Source organism: Trichechus manatus, unplaced genomic scaffold (assembly GCF_000243295.1).
Source record: "Trichechus manatus latirostris isolate Lorelei unplaced genomic scaffold, TriManLat1.0 scaffold00176, whole genome shotgun sequence".
In the NCBI taxonomy this organism is placed as follows: domain Eukaryota; kingdom Metazoa; phylum Chordata; class Mammalia; order Sirenia; family Trichechidae; genus Trichechus; species Trichechus manatus.
In genome coordinates this window covers 4,397,454-4,414,657 of record NW_004444112.1, presented here as the reverse complement: position 1 = coordinate 4,414,657, position 17,204 = coordinate 4,397,454, and the positions used below count along the sequence as shown (strand labels likewise).

The following is a 17,204-nucleotide window of genomic DNA, read 5'->3' as shown; positions in this document are numbered from 1 at the left end:
TTCTGAGGTGCCAGTGGGCGGGTTCGAACTGCCAACTTTTCAGCTAGTAGTCAATGCTTAACCAGTTGAGCCACCCAGGGGGCCCTGAGTGGCCCCCAATCCTGGCTCTCAACCCAACTGTGATACCTCTGCTCTTTGATCCCTATGGACCTCAGCTTCCCTCTTAATAATCTTAGCAACTGGGGCGGGGTGAGTTGAACTCAGGGTTTTTGAGTATATCAAGCAAGAGCCGATTTCAGAGCCAATTTTTGGACAAAAGAAAAAGGGCGAATTACCAATAAGCAAGGTGAGCACAGGTTTGTGCTTACTTCCTAATCTGTAATGAACAATTTCACATGGGTTTCACCGCATCTTTGATAACCACATCTTCGGATACTCTGCCCCTGGAAAAAGGCCATTTCACATCCTGCCCTTTCTGTAACCAGCTCTTACCCCGCCCCCTACCCTTCTCCACCCTCCCGCTTCTGTCTAGGTTGCATTTCACCTTGACCCGCCCCGCCCTGCCACGCCCTCCAGGGTTAGCCCACGCCCTGCTCCCGCCCTTCGAGTCTCCTTGGCCAACTGCCTTCAGCCCCTGGCCCGAAGCGCCCACTTCTGTCTCTCCTATTGGGCCCTCGCTGTCTGCCGTTTCCGAGACTTCACCCAATGGGAATCGTCCAGGAACCACCTGCTCAGCCAATGGGGGAGGGGCGGGGAGTATAAAGGGTCCCCGGCCGCATTGTCCAGTATTTCCCGACCTTGAGGGTTGCAGATAGCGTTAGCTGCAGAGGGTGTCAGGATTCCGAGCGCCTGACCCCCGCATTCTAGCTCCCATCTTCTCAGAATTCCGTGGAGAGCTGAACACCCAGCTCCAAAGGGCTCACGAAGGCATCGGCTCGCTATCAAATCTTCCTTCATGAGTCGCTGGAAAGCTGAGACGAAGTCGGGCCATGCTCAGCCCACAGGTGAAGGGGATAAGAATCAAGACCCGAGAATGAGGGCTGACATGAAGGGACTAGAGTTAGTATTTGTGTGTGTATGCACAGAATAAATGTTAACATCTCCTTTTTTTCTTTTTGCCAGTAGCTACAGAGGGCCAAGAGCAGCCCAGCGTGGTGAACATGTGAGAGCCTTTGGGTTTGAACCTGGAGGAGGATGGGATGAAGGAAGAGATGGAGTGTAGACTCACGGGATTGAGAGTTGTTATCCTAACTCAATACGCTGGCCAGACCTTTGGAAACGGAGAGGTGCAGAGGGAGGGTCGAGTGCAGAGGAAGGTGAGCCCTCGCTATCCCTGCCTGTCCCTCCACCTCCCTCCAGAAGTGAGGCTCTTTTCTTCCTTTCTCATCAGGCGGCGCTTAAGGATTGATGACTTTGAAATTGGGCGTCCGCTGGGCAAGGGGAAATTTGGCAATGTGTACCTGGCTCGGCTCCAGAAGAACCACTTCCTTGTGGCCCTGAAGGTCCTCTTCAAGTCGCAGATAGAGAAGGAAGGGCTTGAGCATCAGCTGCGCAGGGAAATTGAAATCCAGGCCCACCTACAGTAAGGACTGTCTTTGGATGAGGCTCCCACAGAGATTCTGTACTGTTTTCCTGTTTCTTCCACCTCGGATATCTGAACTCAGCTTTTGCCCCGTTTACTCCCTCCAAACTATCCCTTTGCTTCCACCTCGCAGATTTTTTTCTCTGCAGTTCAGTGCAATTACACCATGTAAAGTTCCACCCTGTGCCTGATCCCCTCATCCTGATTGATGCCTGTTCTCCCCTCTCACTCCCAGAGGGGGCCGCTGCTATTCTGGTACCAGCACGATTTACCCCAAGTATGGCCAGTCACTTGGGACAGCATCAGGGGTTGGGCCTCAGGAAGGAGCCTGACCAGTCTCTCATCCCTCCTCTAGGCACCCCAATATCCTGCGCCTCTACAACTACTTCCATGACACACGGCGGGTATACCTGATTCTGGAATATGCTCCAAGGGGCGAGCTCTACAAGGAGCTGCTAAAGAGCCACAGATTAGACGAGCAGCGTACAGCCACGGTCAGGTGGCAGGGGGAGGGGCTGGGGGCACTGGGGTCCATGTGGGCTGGGGGCTGTATGAGTGGCCTTTTATTTTCTCACAAGATAATGGAGGAGCTGGCAGATGCCCTGATTTACTGCCATGAGAAGAAGGTGATTCACAGGGATATTAAGCCAGAGAACCTGCTGCTGGGGCTAAGGGGTGAAGTGAAGATTGCAGACTTTGGCTGGTCTGTGCACACCCTCTCTCTACGGTATGTGGTGGTGGGATGGGGCCTGGGTGCCTGATGGGAATGATCCAGTGTAATTCATTCCACACATAAGACTTAGATACAATCCTGGGTCTGTTTGAATAGTGCCTTTTTCAAATACATACATTTAATGTGTATTTAGATGTAAAGGCTGTGGCTCAATTATACCTTCTATTTTCTGATCTATTTTAATATATAACTGTACCCATAAGTTTTCATGCAGATAAATTAAGAGCCATGTCACCATAATTCTTGCGTACTGTATTTCATTATGTGAATAAACCATAATGTATTTTATGATCCCTTCTTGATGCACCATCAGTTTGTTCCAAATCACTCACTTGATGCTTAGAATATTCTTGTGAAAACATTCTTGATCATGAGCTAAAGAATTTTATGAGTTATCTAAAATAGAGGATTGGTAGATCCAAGCGCTTGCCTTCTCTGGGACCTAGATCCCAACCAGGCCAAACAGAAGCGTTTTCTGTGAGCCGCAGGGAGGGGAGCAGGACTTCTGGCCTCTTGTGGCGTACGTCAACTACATGAGAAGGTTCTTCCCAGTGTGCCCTTTGCCCTCCTCTAGGAGAAAGACAATGTGTGGGACTCTGGACTACTTGCCCCCAGAAATGATCGAAGGGAGAACATACGATGAGAGGGTGGATCTGTGGTGCATCGGGGTACTCTGTTATGAGCTGCTGGTGGGCAGTCCGCCCTTTGAGAGCCCCTCACACACGGAGACCTACAGACGCATCCTAAAGGTGGGATGGCCACTTCTGGGCATTCCTGGGGAAGCAGGATGGTAATGACTGCTGGTGTATGGAGTACAAAAAGGTTGCCTAGTAACATCCAGCACAGTGCCTTGAATGACAGGGAGAATATCAACCAAGGAAATTAACCAGACTTCTCTTTCTTCTTCCCCGGCCTCATCAGGTGGATGTGAGGTTTCCCTCCTCACTGCCTTCTGGGGCCCAGGACCTGATCTCCAAGCTGCTCAGATACCAGCCCTTGGAGCGTCTGGGCCTGGCCCAGGTCCTGGAGCACCCCTGGGTCCAGACCCACTCCCAGAGGGTGTTGCCTCCCTCTGCTCAGATGGCTTCCTGAGCTGCCTGCCCTGTTCCTTTGTGTTTGTTCGAAGAGCTCGCCTGGCTCTGCTACCTCATCTGTCTTTTTGTTTCTTATTTTTAAGCTGCAAGATACTAATTAATAAAAACTGAATCACTTTGTACCAGGTTTTTATAGTTGTGTGAGTTTGTGTGTCTTTAGGTAGGTCCTTTCTTTCCTTTTTAATAGTATTTTATATTTTAGGTGGAAGTGTACACAGCAAAACAGGTTCTCATTCAACAGTTTCTACACATTTTCAGTGACATTGGTCACATTCTTCACACTGAATCAGCATTCTCATTACTTCTGTACTAGTTGTTCCATTCCTGTTAACCTAGTCTCATGTCTCCCTCCCCCTTCTTATCTACGCTTTAAAGTATTTGTTGACTATTTGGTCTCATATAGATGATTTTTAAAATGTGTAATACTCAAGGGTAATATTCAATACTTTAGGAGCTAACCTGCTATTTAGCTAAAAGATGACTTGAGGGGTTAGTTTTGGCTCAGGGCTTAAAAGATTATCTCAGGGTAATAGTCTCAGGGATTCTCTGTCTCAGTGAGTCCCGTAACTCCGGATTTTTTGAGAATTTGAAGTTCTGTTCCATATTTTTCTCCCTTTCTATCAGGATACATCTATTATGGTCCTGATCAGAAGTATGGTAGTTGTAGCCAGGCAACATCTAATTCTTCTGGTCTTGGTAGAGAAGGCTGTAGTTCATGTAGACAATCCTATAGACCAGTTCCTTCTCTGAATCTCGAGTTTCCTTCTCTTTTGCTCCAGATGAGTAGGGACCAACAGTTGTATCTTACATAGCCGCTCACAAGCTTTTAAGACCCTAGACTAGTATTTCTCGTGGAAAATCTTTCCCATGGAGTGGCCCAAAATTATGCCCCTTCTGGCTCCCAGGGCACTGCCTTCAGCATTCTCTGTGAAAACTAGTGCTTAATTTCTGCAGATAAATTCTATCGTTCATTGCGTGTGCTTTTGTCTTTCGTTTTTTTTAAAGTTGGTGTGTTTTCAATTCCAGTTGAGAAATATTTTATTACCCTTCTGTTATGGACTGAATTATGTCCCCCCAAAAATGTGTGTATCAATTTGGCTTGGCCATGATTCCAGGTATTGTGTGATTTTCCTATATGTTGTCAATCCTGCCTCTATGATGTTAATGAGGGAGGATGGGCGGCAGTTGTGTTAGTGAGGCAGGACTCTATCTACAAGATTGGATTGTATCCTGAGGCAATCTCTTGAGATATAAAAGAGAGAAGTGAGCAGACAGACAGGGGGACCTCATACCACCAAGAAAGCAGTGCCAGGAGCAGAGTGCACCCTTTGGACCTGGGGTCCCTGTGTGGAGAAGCTCCTAGTCCAGGGCAACACTGATGAAAAGAAGGCCGACAGCGAGAGCCTTCCCCTGGAGTTGATGCCTTGAATTTGGACTTTTAGGCTACTTTACTATGAGGAAATAAACTTCTCTTTGTTAAAGCCATCCACTGATGGTATTTCTGTTATAGCAGCACTAGATGACTAAGGCACCTTCTTAAATTTCCACGTGAAGTTTTGGGAATTCAACCCTCTCCCAGTCAACAAACTCCTAGGAAGAGAAAATTCTCAAGAAACTGACTCTTCCTCTTTAGAAACAGATAACATGCTATGACTTCAATGTGCTCAGTTGGGGCTCCACCTTATAGAAGAATTTCCTTACTTCCAGAAAGTCTCTTTTCTAGGATGGGATCTTGATGCTTCAAAACATAGGATTTTCTTCTTCTCTTTACCTGTGTTGGAGGTTTCACTCTCTGCCTTGTGTTTTCTCATGAACTTGTGGAGAGCCTGCCAGGAAACAGACTGAAAGTCAGTAATTCACTGAGTGCTTCCCTTGTAACCACCAGTACATATGTGTACATATATTGTGCATATGCATCCATGTATGTTGTTTTGTTAGGTGCTGTGGAGTCGGTTCTGACTCACAGCTACCCTGTGTACACAGAACGAAACACTGCCTTGTCCTGCGTCATCCTCACAATCGTTGTTATGCTTGAGCCCATTGTTGCAGCCACTGTGACAATCCATCTCGTTGAGGGTCTTCCTCTTTTTCACTGACCTTCTACCAAGCATGACGTCCTTCTCCAGCAACCAGTCCCTCCTGGTAGCACGTCCAAAGTACATGAGACGAAGTCTTGCCATCCTTGCTTCTAAGGAGTATTCTGGCTCTACTTCTTCCAAGACAGATTTGTTCATTCTCCTGGCAGTCCATGATATAGTCAATATTCTTCACCAGCACCATAATTCAAGGCATCAATTCCTCTTCAGTCTTTTTTATTCGTTGTTCAGCTTTTGCATGTATATGAGGTGACTGAAAATACTATGGCTTTGGTCAGGCACACCTTAGTCCTCAAAGTGATATCTTTGCTTTTTAACACTTGAAAGAGGTCTTTTGCCACAGAATGTCCCAATGCAATACATAATTAGATATCGTGACTGCTGCTTCCATGGGTGTTGATTGTAGATCCAAGTAAGATGAAATCCTTGACAACTTCAAAATTTTCTCCATTTATCATGATGTTGCTGATTGATCCAGTTGTGAAGATTTTTGTTTTCTTTATGTTGATGGGCAATCCATACTGAAGGCTGTAGTCTTTGATCTTCATCAGTAAGTGCTTCAACTCCTCTTCACTTTCAGCAAGCAAGGTTGTGTCAGCTGCATAATGCAGGTTGTTAATGAGTCCTCCACCAATCCTGATTGCCACGTTCTTCATATAGTCCAGCTTCTTGGATTATTTATTTGCTCAGCATACAGATTGAATAAGTATGGTGAAAGGATACAACACTGACGCACATCTCTCCTGACTTTAAATCATGCAATGGCCCCTTGTTCTGTTTGAACTGCCTCTGGATCTATGTACAGATTCCTCATGAGCACAATTAAGTGTTTTGGAATTCCCATTCTTCACAGTGTTGTTCATAATTTGTTATGATCCACACAGTCAAATGCCTTTGCATAGACAATAAAACACAGGTAAACACAGTCAACAGAGCACAAGTATTCTCTGCTTTCAGCCAACATCCATCTGACATCAGCAGTGATATCCCTGGTTCCACGTCCTCTTCTGAATCCAGCTTGAATTTCTGGCAGTCCCCTGCCAATGTACTGCTTCAAGTGCTTTTGAATGATCTTCAGCAAAATTTTACTCCTGTGTGACATTAATAATATTGTTTGATAATTTCTACATTCTGTTGGATCACCTTTCTTTGGAATGGGCACAAATATGGATCTCTTCTAGTTGGTTGGCTGGGAAGCTGTTTTCCAAATTTCTCGACATAGACGAGTGAACACCTCTAGCACTGCATCTGTTTGTTGAAAACATCTCAATTGGTATTCTGTCAATTCCTGGAGGCTTGTTTTTCACCATTCCCTTCAGTTTGGACTTCTTCCTTCAGTACTATCGGTTCTTGATCATATGCTACCTGCTGAAATGGCTGAATATCAGCAAATTCTTTTTGGTACAGTGACTCTGTGTATTCCTTACATCTTCTTTTGATGCTTTCTGTGTCGTTTAATACTTCCCCTGTAGAATCCTCCAATATTGCAACTCAAGGCTTGAATTTTTCCTTCTGTTTTTTCAGCTTGAGAAATGCCGAGGGTGTTCTTCTCTTTCGGTTTTCTGACTCCAGGTCTTTGTAGATTTCATTATAATATTTTACTTTGTTTTCTCGAGCTGCCCTTTGAAATCTTCTGTTCAGCCCTTTTACTTCATCATTTCTTCCATTTGCTTTAGCTACACAGTGTTCAAGAGTGGATTTCAGAGTCCTCTTCTGACATCCATTTTGGTCTTTCTTTCCTGTCCTTTTAATGACCTTTTGATTTCTTCGTATGATGTCCTTGATACCATTCCACAACTCTCATCTTTGGTCATTAGTGTTCAATGGATTAAATTTATTCTTGAGATGGTCTCTAAATTCAGGTGGGATATACTCAAGGTCATATTTTGGCTCTTGTGGACTTGCTCTAATTTTCTTCGGCTGTAACTTGAACTTGCATATGAGCAATCGATGGTCTGTTCTACAGTCAGCCCCTGGTCTTGTTCTGACTGATGATACTGTGTCAATGCCATCCAATGCTCAAATGAATTCACTAGCACCACCGTGATGTGTCATATTCTGTGGCATCAGTATAAAACCAAGAAATCTAAACCCGTTGCCATCAAGTCGATTCCGACTCACAGCGACCCTATGGGACAGAGTAGAACTGCCCCATATGGTTTCCAAAGCTGTAAACTGGTTAGTAGCTAAGAACTTAACCACTTCACCACCAAGGCTCCTTCCTGTAAAAATTCAGCCTAGGAAACCCTATGGGGCATTTCTACTCTGTCCTATCGGATCACTATAAGTCAAAATCAATTTGACAGCACCTAACAACACTAGTTTTCTTGAGTTAATATTCCAATTAAACAGTTGGAAGTTTCTAATCAATTAACTGGTTCATACAAATGAACCCTGAAATATTTCTTCTTTCCAGTGCTGGATAAACTCACATCACTGCACACATTTTGGCCAGGTAGATAAGCATAGAATATTTGATTAGATCCTCAACACTGATCACCAGCTGACATATGATTAAATGAAGACTCTCTGGCCAGCTTTGCAGTGTGGATTGCAGTTTCTTCATTATCTACATAGCTTTCTTCACTTGCACTCATTCCAGACATCCTGGCCTCCAACGACACAGAGAATATAAAAATCAGAGAATATAAAAATTGCAACTTTAATATCCTTTCTACCAACTAACCCCAAACCATTTACTTTAATCTTAAGGATCAGTAATGTGTGAAAATAGGAATTATGTCATTCCTCCAATTTGGACAAATTTCTCTACCATTGCCATTGGCAATAAGGTTGTTCTTTGCATGCTAATTAAACATTTCTCCATAATCTCTTTTTAAAAACAGCATCTTCCTGTAGGAAACTAACTCCTCCTTTGCTTCTTGACCCAATATACATCCAGTCACTGGGCTTTTTCTCTCATCTTTTAAAATTAAATCTCTTGAGGGCATTTTCTACACACTGTGTTTACATTTTCTCAACCTTATGCATCTTCAGCTCATTGAAATCTGGATTTTCTTCTCTCACCTCCCCAGTCATAAAAAACAAACCAGCTAACCAACCCCACGAAATGCAATGGTGACTACTAGGCCTCTGCGTAATATCTCTCGGTGGATTGTTAGAATTTCTAACATGACTTTGTTAGTTAGTTTGTCTGCACCACTTAATGTTGGGCTGGTCCAGGGTTCATCTTCTGTCCATTCTGTTCTCTATCTCCATTCATTCCTTTGATGATCTCACCCAGTATCATGAATGGAAAGAACAGTGTAAGCTAACAACTCCCAAATTTATACCTCCAGAACAGAACCCTCTCCTAACGTTCAGTCATATGCAGAGTTACCTACGCGACACACTTTGGGGTCTCATAGACATTTCAAAGTGACCACATTAGGAGTACTGATTTTTCCTCCAAACCTACTTCACTTGTAGCCTCCGCATCTCAATGCAAAACCAAACCCAACCCCTTAAATGGATTCTGACTCACGGCAATCCCATGTGTTACAGAGTATAACCGCTCCATGAGGTTTTCCTGACTGTAATCTTTACAGAAGCAGATCATCAGGCCTTTCTTCCAGAGCCACTGGATGTGTTTGACCTGCTCAAAAACCCAACCAAACCCACTGCCCGGGAGTTGATTCCAATTCATAGCGACCCGATAGAGCAGAGAACTGCCCCAGAGGGTTTCCAATGAGCGGTGGTGGATTCGCACCTTATGGTTAGCAGCCGTAGTTCTAAATCACTGTGCCACCAGGGCTCCTTGACCTGCTCAGGGGATAGCAAATTCACTCTTCCAGGTGGCTTTACATTACCCAGAAATCCGTGCACCCTACAGCTACAGCACTGGGCTAAAGTAGGCTCAGGCGGGGGCGATCCACGCTTGCAAAATGCGACGAGCGATACTTCCCGGCGTGCTCCTTTGGGGGTTATTTTGCTTGCTCTCTTGACCGGCGCCTCAGAAGAGGATCTCGAGAGGCGTTAACGAACGCGGAGAAGTCACTAGCCGAGACGAGGGTCCGGTTTCGTACCATCGCACTTGCCCTTTTCTCGGGCGATTATCCCCGTCTACCGGGCCTTGGCAATCGCCTCTTGGTCCCTCGTACTGCGATCAATGTGAAGAGGTGGGCCTGAGGCGGCGCTCTGTGCTGCCTGCGTGTTTCTGTGGAGAAGACAGACTTGGAAAGGCGCCCCACGCCAGACTGGATGTGGACAAACAACTACGTTACCCAGAAAGCTGTGTTTCATGCGTCTGCGTAGGTCATTGGGGCAACGACGGCCAAGCAGAGGCGTTTTCTGCGGTACGGGTGCCTTGGGCGGCACATCCGGCTTTTTAGTGGTCGCGTCTTCTGCATGAGACCGTTCTCCCCGCTCGAGCTGTGGGGACCGGAGCGCTGTTTAGTCGCAGCTTCCCTGCTCGGCTTTGTGGGCCCCACTTCAGCGCCTTTGTAGGAACCGTGAAGCCCCTGTAACGGGGATGTCCCCTGGGCCCCTACAGGGTCCTCGGGTTCTCTGGTGCTTCCGCACGCGCCCGCCGTTTCCGCATCCCCGAATGCGCGCCCTGGGTCCTGTGTGCCTTTTACACGGGGGACACTGAGGCCCGGAGTGCGAATCAGCTGAGGTCACCCTTTCCCGAGAAGGGAAAGCCGCGGGACCCGCCCTGGTCGCCAGCCTCTCACTGTTGCGGCTTTGTTCACAAGGTCCCAGGATGGCGGTGGCGCTGAGGGACCGGGCGCAGGTGAGCTGCTTCTCTGCTAGGTTGGAGAGGGCTCCTGGGCTGGTCGGAAGCCGTGAAGGGCCTGGTTTTCTCTTTGCAGATGTTTGTTCACGGCAAGAGGAGCTAGCTTGTCATTTGCTTTATCCCCAGTCCTAGAGGAGTGTCAAGAAGACATGGTTGCGCAATGGTTAAGCGCTCTTCTAATTATAAGGTCGGCGATTTGATCCCACCCAGCAGCTCAGCTGGAGAAAGACCTGGCGATCTGCTTCTATAGAGATTACAGCCTAGAAAGCCCTCTGAGGCAGTTCTGGTCTGAGTACTGGATGATGTCTCTGAATCCCACAACTGTTATTGGTGAAGTGGGAGCTCTTATTGTATTGATCCTGAAAACAAGGCTTAGAGAAATGAAGTGAGGGCTCTGAGGTCACACAGCAGGCTAGTGTCAAAATTCAAGACTTTGGCTTCAAACCTCAGGAATCTAGCTTCAGGGCTGGGAACTTAACATGGCACATAAGGTCCTAAGCACGGTGCAGGGTACCCAGTGAGGCTCAGCCACCACCGCTGTTACCAATATTGGTACAGTTACTGTTGTTGTTACTATCAGCATCATCCTTTTCCTCTGACATCTCAGCGCTGTCTGAATCTCACAGTCCAGTGGGATTGTCATTGTCTTGCGTCATTCCGTAATGACTCCCATATAGGAAGCTCTTCTCTCCTACACTTTCGTATTCTCTCAAAAGCAGCATGTCAGCACAGAGCTAGACCCTAAAGAGGTGCTGGGTGATTTGGCCTTGAGTCTCTCTGCCCCTTGATAATTGACACACAGACAGGCTCTTGTCCTATCCAGCAATCTCAAGACCAACACTACTGTCTCTCTTTAACTTGTCAGGTGTATGTGACCTTTGAGGATGTGGCCATTAATTTCACAAGGGAGGAATGGGGACAGCTGGACCTGACCCAGAGAACCTTGTACTTGGAGGTGATGCTGGAGATCTGTGGGCTCCTGGTCTCACTGGGTAAGACCTCACCTCTTCGCCATGAACATATTTTTTATTTTCAGAACTGAAGGGGATGCTACTAGCATCTAGTAGGAAAAGGCCAGGGGTGCTGCTCAACATCCTACAATACTCAGGACAGCCCCCTCAACAAATAGTAAAATTAGCTCAAGATGTTAACAGTGTCAAGGTTGAGAAACCCTAAATTAGACAATTCTCTCCTTAATGTAATAACCAACATAAACCATTCAGTTCAGAGGAAAGACAGGGTTAGAAATCTAGGGCATTTGTTTTCTTTTTTTTTTTAAATTGTGCTTTAGGTGAAAGTTTACAGCTCAAGTTAATTTCTCATACCAAAATATTGTTATGTGACATTAGTTGCACTCCCTACAATGTGACAGCACACTTCCCCTTTCCACCCTGGGTTTCTTGTTTCCATTCAACCAGTTCCTGTCCCTTCGTGCCTTCTCATCCTGCCTCTGGACAGGAGCTGCCCATTTAGTCTCATGTATCCGATTGAACTAAGAAGCACACTTCTCCCGAGTATTATTTTTTGTTTTATAGTCCAGTTTAAGCTTTCTCTGGAGAGTGGGCTTCAGGAATGGTTTTAGTTCTGAGTTGACAGAGAGTCCGGGGGCCATGTCTTCTGGGGTTCCTCTAGTCTCAGTCAGACCATTAAGTCTGGTCTTTTTACATGAACTTGAGTTCTGCACCACACTTTTCTCCTGCTCGGTCAGGGACCCTTTGTTGTGTTCCCTGTCAGGGCGGTCATTGGTGGTAGCCGGGCACCATCTAGTTCTTTTGGTCTCAGGCTAATGTAGTTTCTGATTTATGTGGACCTTTTGTCACTCAGGCTGGTATTTTCCTTGTGCCTTTGGTGTTCTTCATTCTCTTTTGCTCCAGATGGGTTGGGACCAGTTGATGCATCTTAGATGGCCGCATGCAAGCTTTTAAGACCCCACATGCCACTCACCAAAATGGGATGCAGAACAATATCTTAATAAACTTTGTTATGCCAGTTGACCTAGATGTCCCCCGAAACTATGGTCCCCAGGCCCCAGCCCCAGCTACTCTGTCCTTCAAAGTGCTTAGGTGTGTTCAGGAAATTTCTTAGCTTTTGCTTTGGTCCAGTTGTACTGACTTCCTTTGTATTGTGTGCCATCTTCCCTTCACCAAAGATGATTCTTGTCTACTATCTAGTTAGTGAATTCCCCTCTCCCTCCCTCCCCACCCTTGTAACCATCAAAGAATGCTTTCTTCTGTGTTTAAACCTCTTCCTGAGTTCTTATAATAGTGGTCTCATACAATATTTGTCCTTTTGTGACTGACTAATTTCACTCAGCATAATGCCCTCCAGATTCATCCACGTTGTGAGCTGTATCGCAGATTCATCATTGTTCTTTATCATTGCATAGTATTCCATTGTGTGTATGTACCATAATTTGTTTATCCATTTTTCTGTTGATGGGCACCTAGGTTGTTTCTATCTTTTTGCTTTTGTGAACAGTGCTGCAGTGAACATGGGTGTGCGTATCTATTCATGTGATGGCACTTATTTCTCTAGGATATATTCCAGGGAGCAGGATTGCTGGATTGTATGGTACTTCTGTTTCTAGATTATTAAGGAAGCACAAAATCATTTTTCAAAGTGGTTGTACCATTTTACATTTCCACCAGCAGTGCATAAGCGTTCCCATCTCTCCACAACCTCTCCAGCATATATTATTTTGTGTCTTTTGGATTAGTGCCAGCCTTGTTGGGGTGAGATGGTATCTCATTGTAGTTTTGATTTGCATTTCTCTAATGTCAAATGATCATAAGCATTTCCTCATGTATCTGTTAGCCACCTGAATATCTTCTTTGGTATAGTGCCTGTTCATATCCTTTGCTCATTTTTTAATTGGGTTATTTGTATTTTTGTTGTTGAGATTTTGCAGTATCTTATAGAATTTAGAGATTAGATCCTTATTGGATATATCATAGCCAAAAATTTTTTCCCAGTCTGTAGGTTGTCTTTTTACTCTTTTAGTGAAGTCTTTTGATGAGCATAGGTGTTTGATTTTTAGGAGCTCCCAGTTATCTAGTTTCTCTTCTGGTGTTTGTGCATTTTTACTTATGGTTTGTATACCATTGATGCCATGTATTAGGGCTCCTAGCATTGTCCCTGTTTTTTCTTCCATGATCTTTATCGTTTTTGATTTTACATTTAGGTCTTTGATCCATTTTGAGTTAGTTTTTGTGCATGGTGTGAGGTATGGGTCTTGTTTCCTTTTTTTGCAGATGGATATCCAGTTATGCCAGCACCATTTGTTAAAGAGACTTGTCTTTTCGCCGTTTAACGGACTTCGGGCCTTTGTCAAACATCAGCTCCTCATACGTGGATGAATTTACGTCTGGATTCTCAATTCTTTTCCATTGGTCTATGTATCTGTTGTACCAGTACCAGGTTGTTTTAACTACCATGGTAGTATAATAGATTCTAAAATCAGGTAGTGTGAGGCCTCCTACTTTGTTCTTCTTCTTCAGTAATGCTTTACTTATCTGGGGCCTCTTCCCTTTCCATATGAATTTGGTGATTTGTTTCTCTGTCTTGTTAAAAACTGCTGTTGGAATTTGGGTCAGGATTGTGTTGTATCCGTAGATCGCTTTTGGGAAAATAGACATTTTCACAATGTTGAGTCCATGAAAATGGTATGTTTTTCTGCTTATGTAGGTCTCTTTTGGTTTCTTGCAGTAGTGTCTTGTAGTTTTCTTTGTATAGGTCTTTTATGTCTCTGGTTAGATTTATTCCTAAGCACTTTATCTTGGGGGCTATTGTAAATGGTATTGATTTGGTGATTTCCTTTTCAAAGTTCTCTTTGTTGTTGTAAAGGAATCCAACTAATTTTTATATGTTTATCTTGTATCCTGATACTTAGCTGAAATCTTCTATTAGTTCTAGTAGTTTTCTCGTGGTTTCTTTGGAGTTTTCTGTGTATAAGATCATATCATTTGTGAATAGGGATACTTTTACTTCTTCCTTACTGTCTTAGTCATCTAGTGCCGCACTAACAGAAATACCACAAGTGGATGGCTTTTAATAAAGAGAAATTTATTCTTTCACAGTCTAGTAGTCTACAAGTCCAAATTCAAGGCGTCAGCCCCAGGGGAAGGCTTTCTCACTCTGTTGGCTCTGGAGAAAGGTCCTTGTGAAGTATCAGTCTTCCCTTGGTCTGGGAGCATCTTAGCGCAGGAACCTTAGGTCCAAAGGGTGTGCTCTTCTCCCGGCACTGCTTTCTTGGTGGTATGAGGTCCCCATTCTCTCTGCTCGCTTTTATATCTCAAAAGAGATTGGCTTACGACACTATCTAATCTTGTAGACCTCAGGAGTGTAATTGCCACTAATCCATCTTAATGCATCATAGTGATAGACTTTACAACACATAGGGAAATCACATCAGATGATAAAATGGTAGACAGTCATACAATACTGGGAATCATGACCTAGCCAAGTTGACAGATATTTTGGGGGGACACAATTCAATCCATAACACTTACCAATTTGGATGCCTTTTATTTCTTTTTCTTTTGCTCTGGCTAGGACTGCCAGCACAATGTTGAATAAGAGTGGTGATAATGGGCATCCTTGTCTAGTTCCCATTCTCAAGAGGAATGCTTTCACACTCTGTTTAGAACGATGTTGGCTGTTGGCTTTGTATAAATTGCCTTTTATTATGTTGAGGAATTTCCCTTCTATTCCTGTTTTGCTGAGAGTTTATCAGGAATGGGTGTTAGACTTTGTCAGATGCCTTTTCTGCACAATTTATAAGATCACATGGTTCTTATCTTTTATTTATGTGATAGATTACATTGATTATTTTTCTAATGTTGAACCATCCATGCATACCTTGTATGAATCGCACCTGGTCATGATGATTTGTTTTTTTTTGATATGTTGTTGAATTCTATTGGCTAGAATTTTGTTGAAGATTTTTGAGTCTATGTTCATGAGGGATGTTGGTCTGTAATTTTCTTTGTGGTGTCTTTACCTGGCTTTGGTATCAGGGTTATGCTGGCTTCATAGAATGAGTTCTGGAGTATTCCTTCCTTTTCTGTGCCCTGAAATACCTTTAGTAGTACTGGTATTAATTCTTCTCTAACAGTTTGGTAGAATTCTCTAGTAAAGCCATCAGGGCCAGGGCTTTTTTTTGTTGGGAGTTTTTTTATTACCTCTCCAGTCTCTTGTTATAGGTTTATTTATTTAGTTTTTTTTTTAACCTCAGTTTGTGTTAGTTTAGGTACGTAGTGTGTTTCTAGAAATTTGTCCATTTCCTCTAGGTTTTCAAATTTGTTGGAGTAGAGTTTTTCATAGTATTCTGTTATGATTCTTTTTATTTCAGTTGGGTGTGTTGTGATATCCCCTGTCTCTTCTGTTACTTGGGTTAGTTGCTCCCTCTCCTGTTTTTCATCAGTTTGGCCAGTGGTTTATCGATTTTGTTGATGTCTTCAGAGAACTAGCTTTTGGTCTTGTTGACTCTTTCCATTGGTTTTTGTATTATCTATTTCATTTATTTCTGCTTTAATCTGTATTATTTCCTTTCTTGTGGTGCCCAAGGGCTTCTTTTGCTGCTCTCTTTCTATTTGTTTGAGTCGTAGGGTTAGTGTTTTGATTTTAGCCTTTCTTCTTTTTGGATATGTGCATTTATTGCTATAAATTGACCTCTGAACACTGCGTTTGCTGTGTCCCAAAGGTTCTGGTAAGATGTGTTTTCATTCTTCCTTGTTTCTATGAATTTCTTTATTCTTTCCTTGATTTCTTCTATAACCCAGTAGTTTCTGAGCAAGGTGTTTTTCAGTTTCCATGTTTTTGATTTTTTTTCCTTGCTGTTTCTTTTATTGATTTCTGCTTTTATGGCTTTATAGTCAGAAAAGATGCTTTGTAATATTTCAGTGTTTTGGATTCTGTTAAGGCTTGCTTTGTGGCCTATATGTGGTCTCTTCTGGAAAATGATCCACATGCGTTGGAAAAGAATGTATACTTGGCTGCTGTTGGGTGGAGTGTTCTGTATATGTTTATGAGGTCAAGTTGATTATTGTGGCATTTAGATCTTCCGTGTGTTTATTGAGTTTCTTTCTGGATGTTCTGTCCTTCACCTAAAGTGGTGTGTTGAAGTCTTCTGCTATTATTGTGGAGCTGCCTATTTCTCTTTTCAATGCTGTTAGTTTGTTTCCTGTGTTTCGGAGCCCTGTCGTTGGATGCGTGTATATTTATTATGGTTACATTCTCCTGGTGTATTGACCCTTTAATCATTATATAGTGTTCTTATCCTTTGGGCCTTCATTATTCTTTGTGATGGATTTTGCTTTAAAGTCTACTTTCTTTAAGAGTAATATTGCCACTCCTGATCTTTTTTGGTTGTTGTTGACTTGATACATTTTTTTCCATCTTTTGAGTTTTAGTTTGTTGGTGTCTTTGAGTTTAAGTTGTGTCTCTTGGAGGCAGCATATAGACGGATTGTGTTTTTTTATCCATTCTACCACTCTCTGTCTATCTATTGGTACATTTAGCCCATTTACATTCTGTGTAATTATTGATAGGTATGAGTTTACTGCTATCATTTTGATTTCTTTTTTTTTTTGTGGTGGTGACAGTTTCTTTGTTCCACTTAATTTTCCATGCCGAGTCATTTTTCTTTGTATATTTTCTTTTCATCATTTTCATTATTGTTGATTTTGTGTTTGCTGAATCTTTATGTTTTTCTTCTTTTTTATTTTAATGTAGATTTGTTAGTTTCCTTTGTGGTTACTTTGTATTTTTCTAAGTTTAAACCAGTCTTTTATTTCTTGATATCACCTTAACCTCCTCTCCATATGAAAGTTCTAAGACTATACTGTTTAGTCCCTCTTTTTTATTTTAATGTTGTCATCATTTACATATTGACACCTGTTCCCTATTTTCAGTCTCTTAGCTTTTTTTCTTTTAATTGTATTTTAGATGAAGGTTTACAGAACAAATAGTTTCTCATTAAATAGTCAGTATGCATATTGTTTTATGACATTGGTTAACAACCCCA

General features: G+C 43.3%; 3 protein-coding genes across 3 annotated transcripts in view; 2 read left to right on the top strand and 1 right to left on the bottom strand.

Moving 5' to 3' along the window:
• Window positions 1-17,204, bottom strand: part of LOC101350500 (zinc finger protein 772) — a 287,781-nt gene that overhangs the window by 97,439 nt on the left and 173,138 nt on the right. The window lies entirely within an intron of this gene.
• Window positions 1,348-3,467, top strand: LOC111822433 (aurora kinase C-like). Its single transcript, XM_023741295.1, has 4 exons — window positions 1,348-1,376; window positions 2,097-2,249; window positions 2,830-3,004; window positions 3,177-3,467. The coding sequence occupies exons 1-4, from the start codon at window positions 1,348-1,350 to the stop codon at window positions 3,345-3,347; spliced, it is 528 nt and encodes a 175-aa protein (XP_023597063.1). The 3' UTR covers window positions 3,348-3,467.
• Window positions 10,024-17,204, top strand: part of LOC111822432 (zinc finger protein 805-like) — a 30,995-nt gene continuing 23,814 nt past the window's right edge. The window contains exons 1-2 of the mRNA XM_023741293.1: window positions 10,024-10,177; window positions 11,046-11,172. Coding sequence (XP_023597061.1) covers window positions 10,148-10,177; window positions 11,046-11,172 — 157 coding nt within the window. The 5' untranslated portion in view covers window positions 10,024-10,147. The remainder of the gene's footprint in view (window positions 10,178-11,045; window positions 11,173-17,204) is intronic.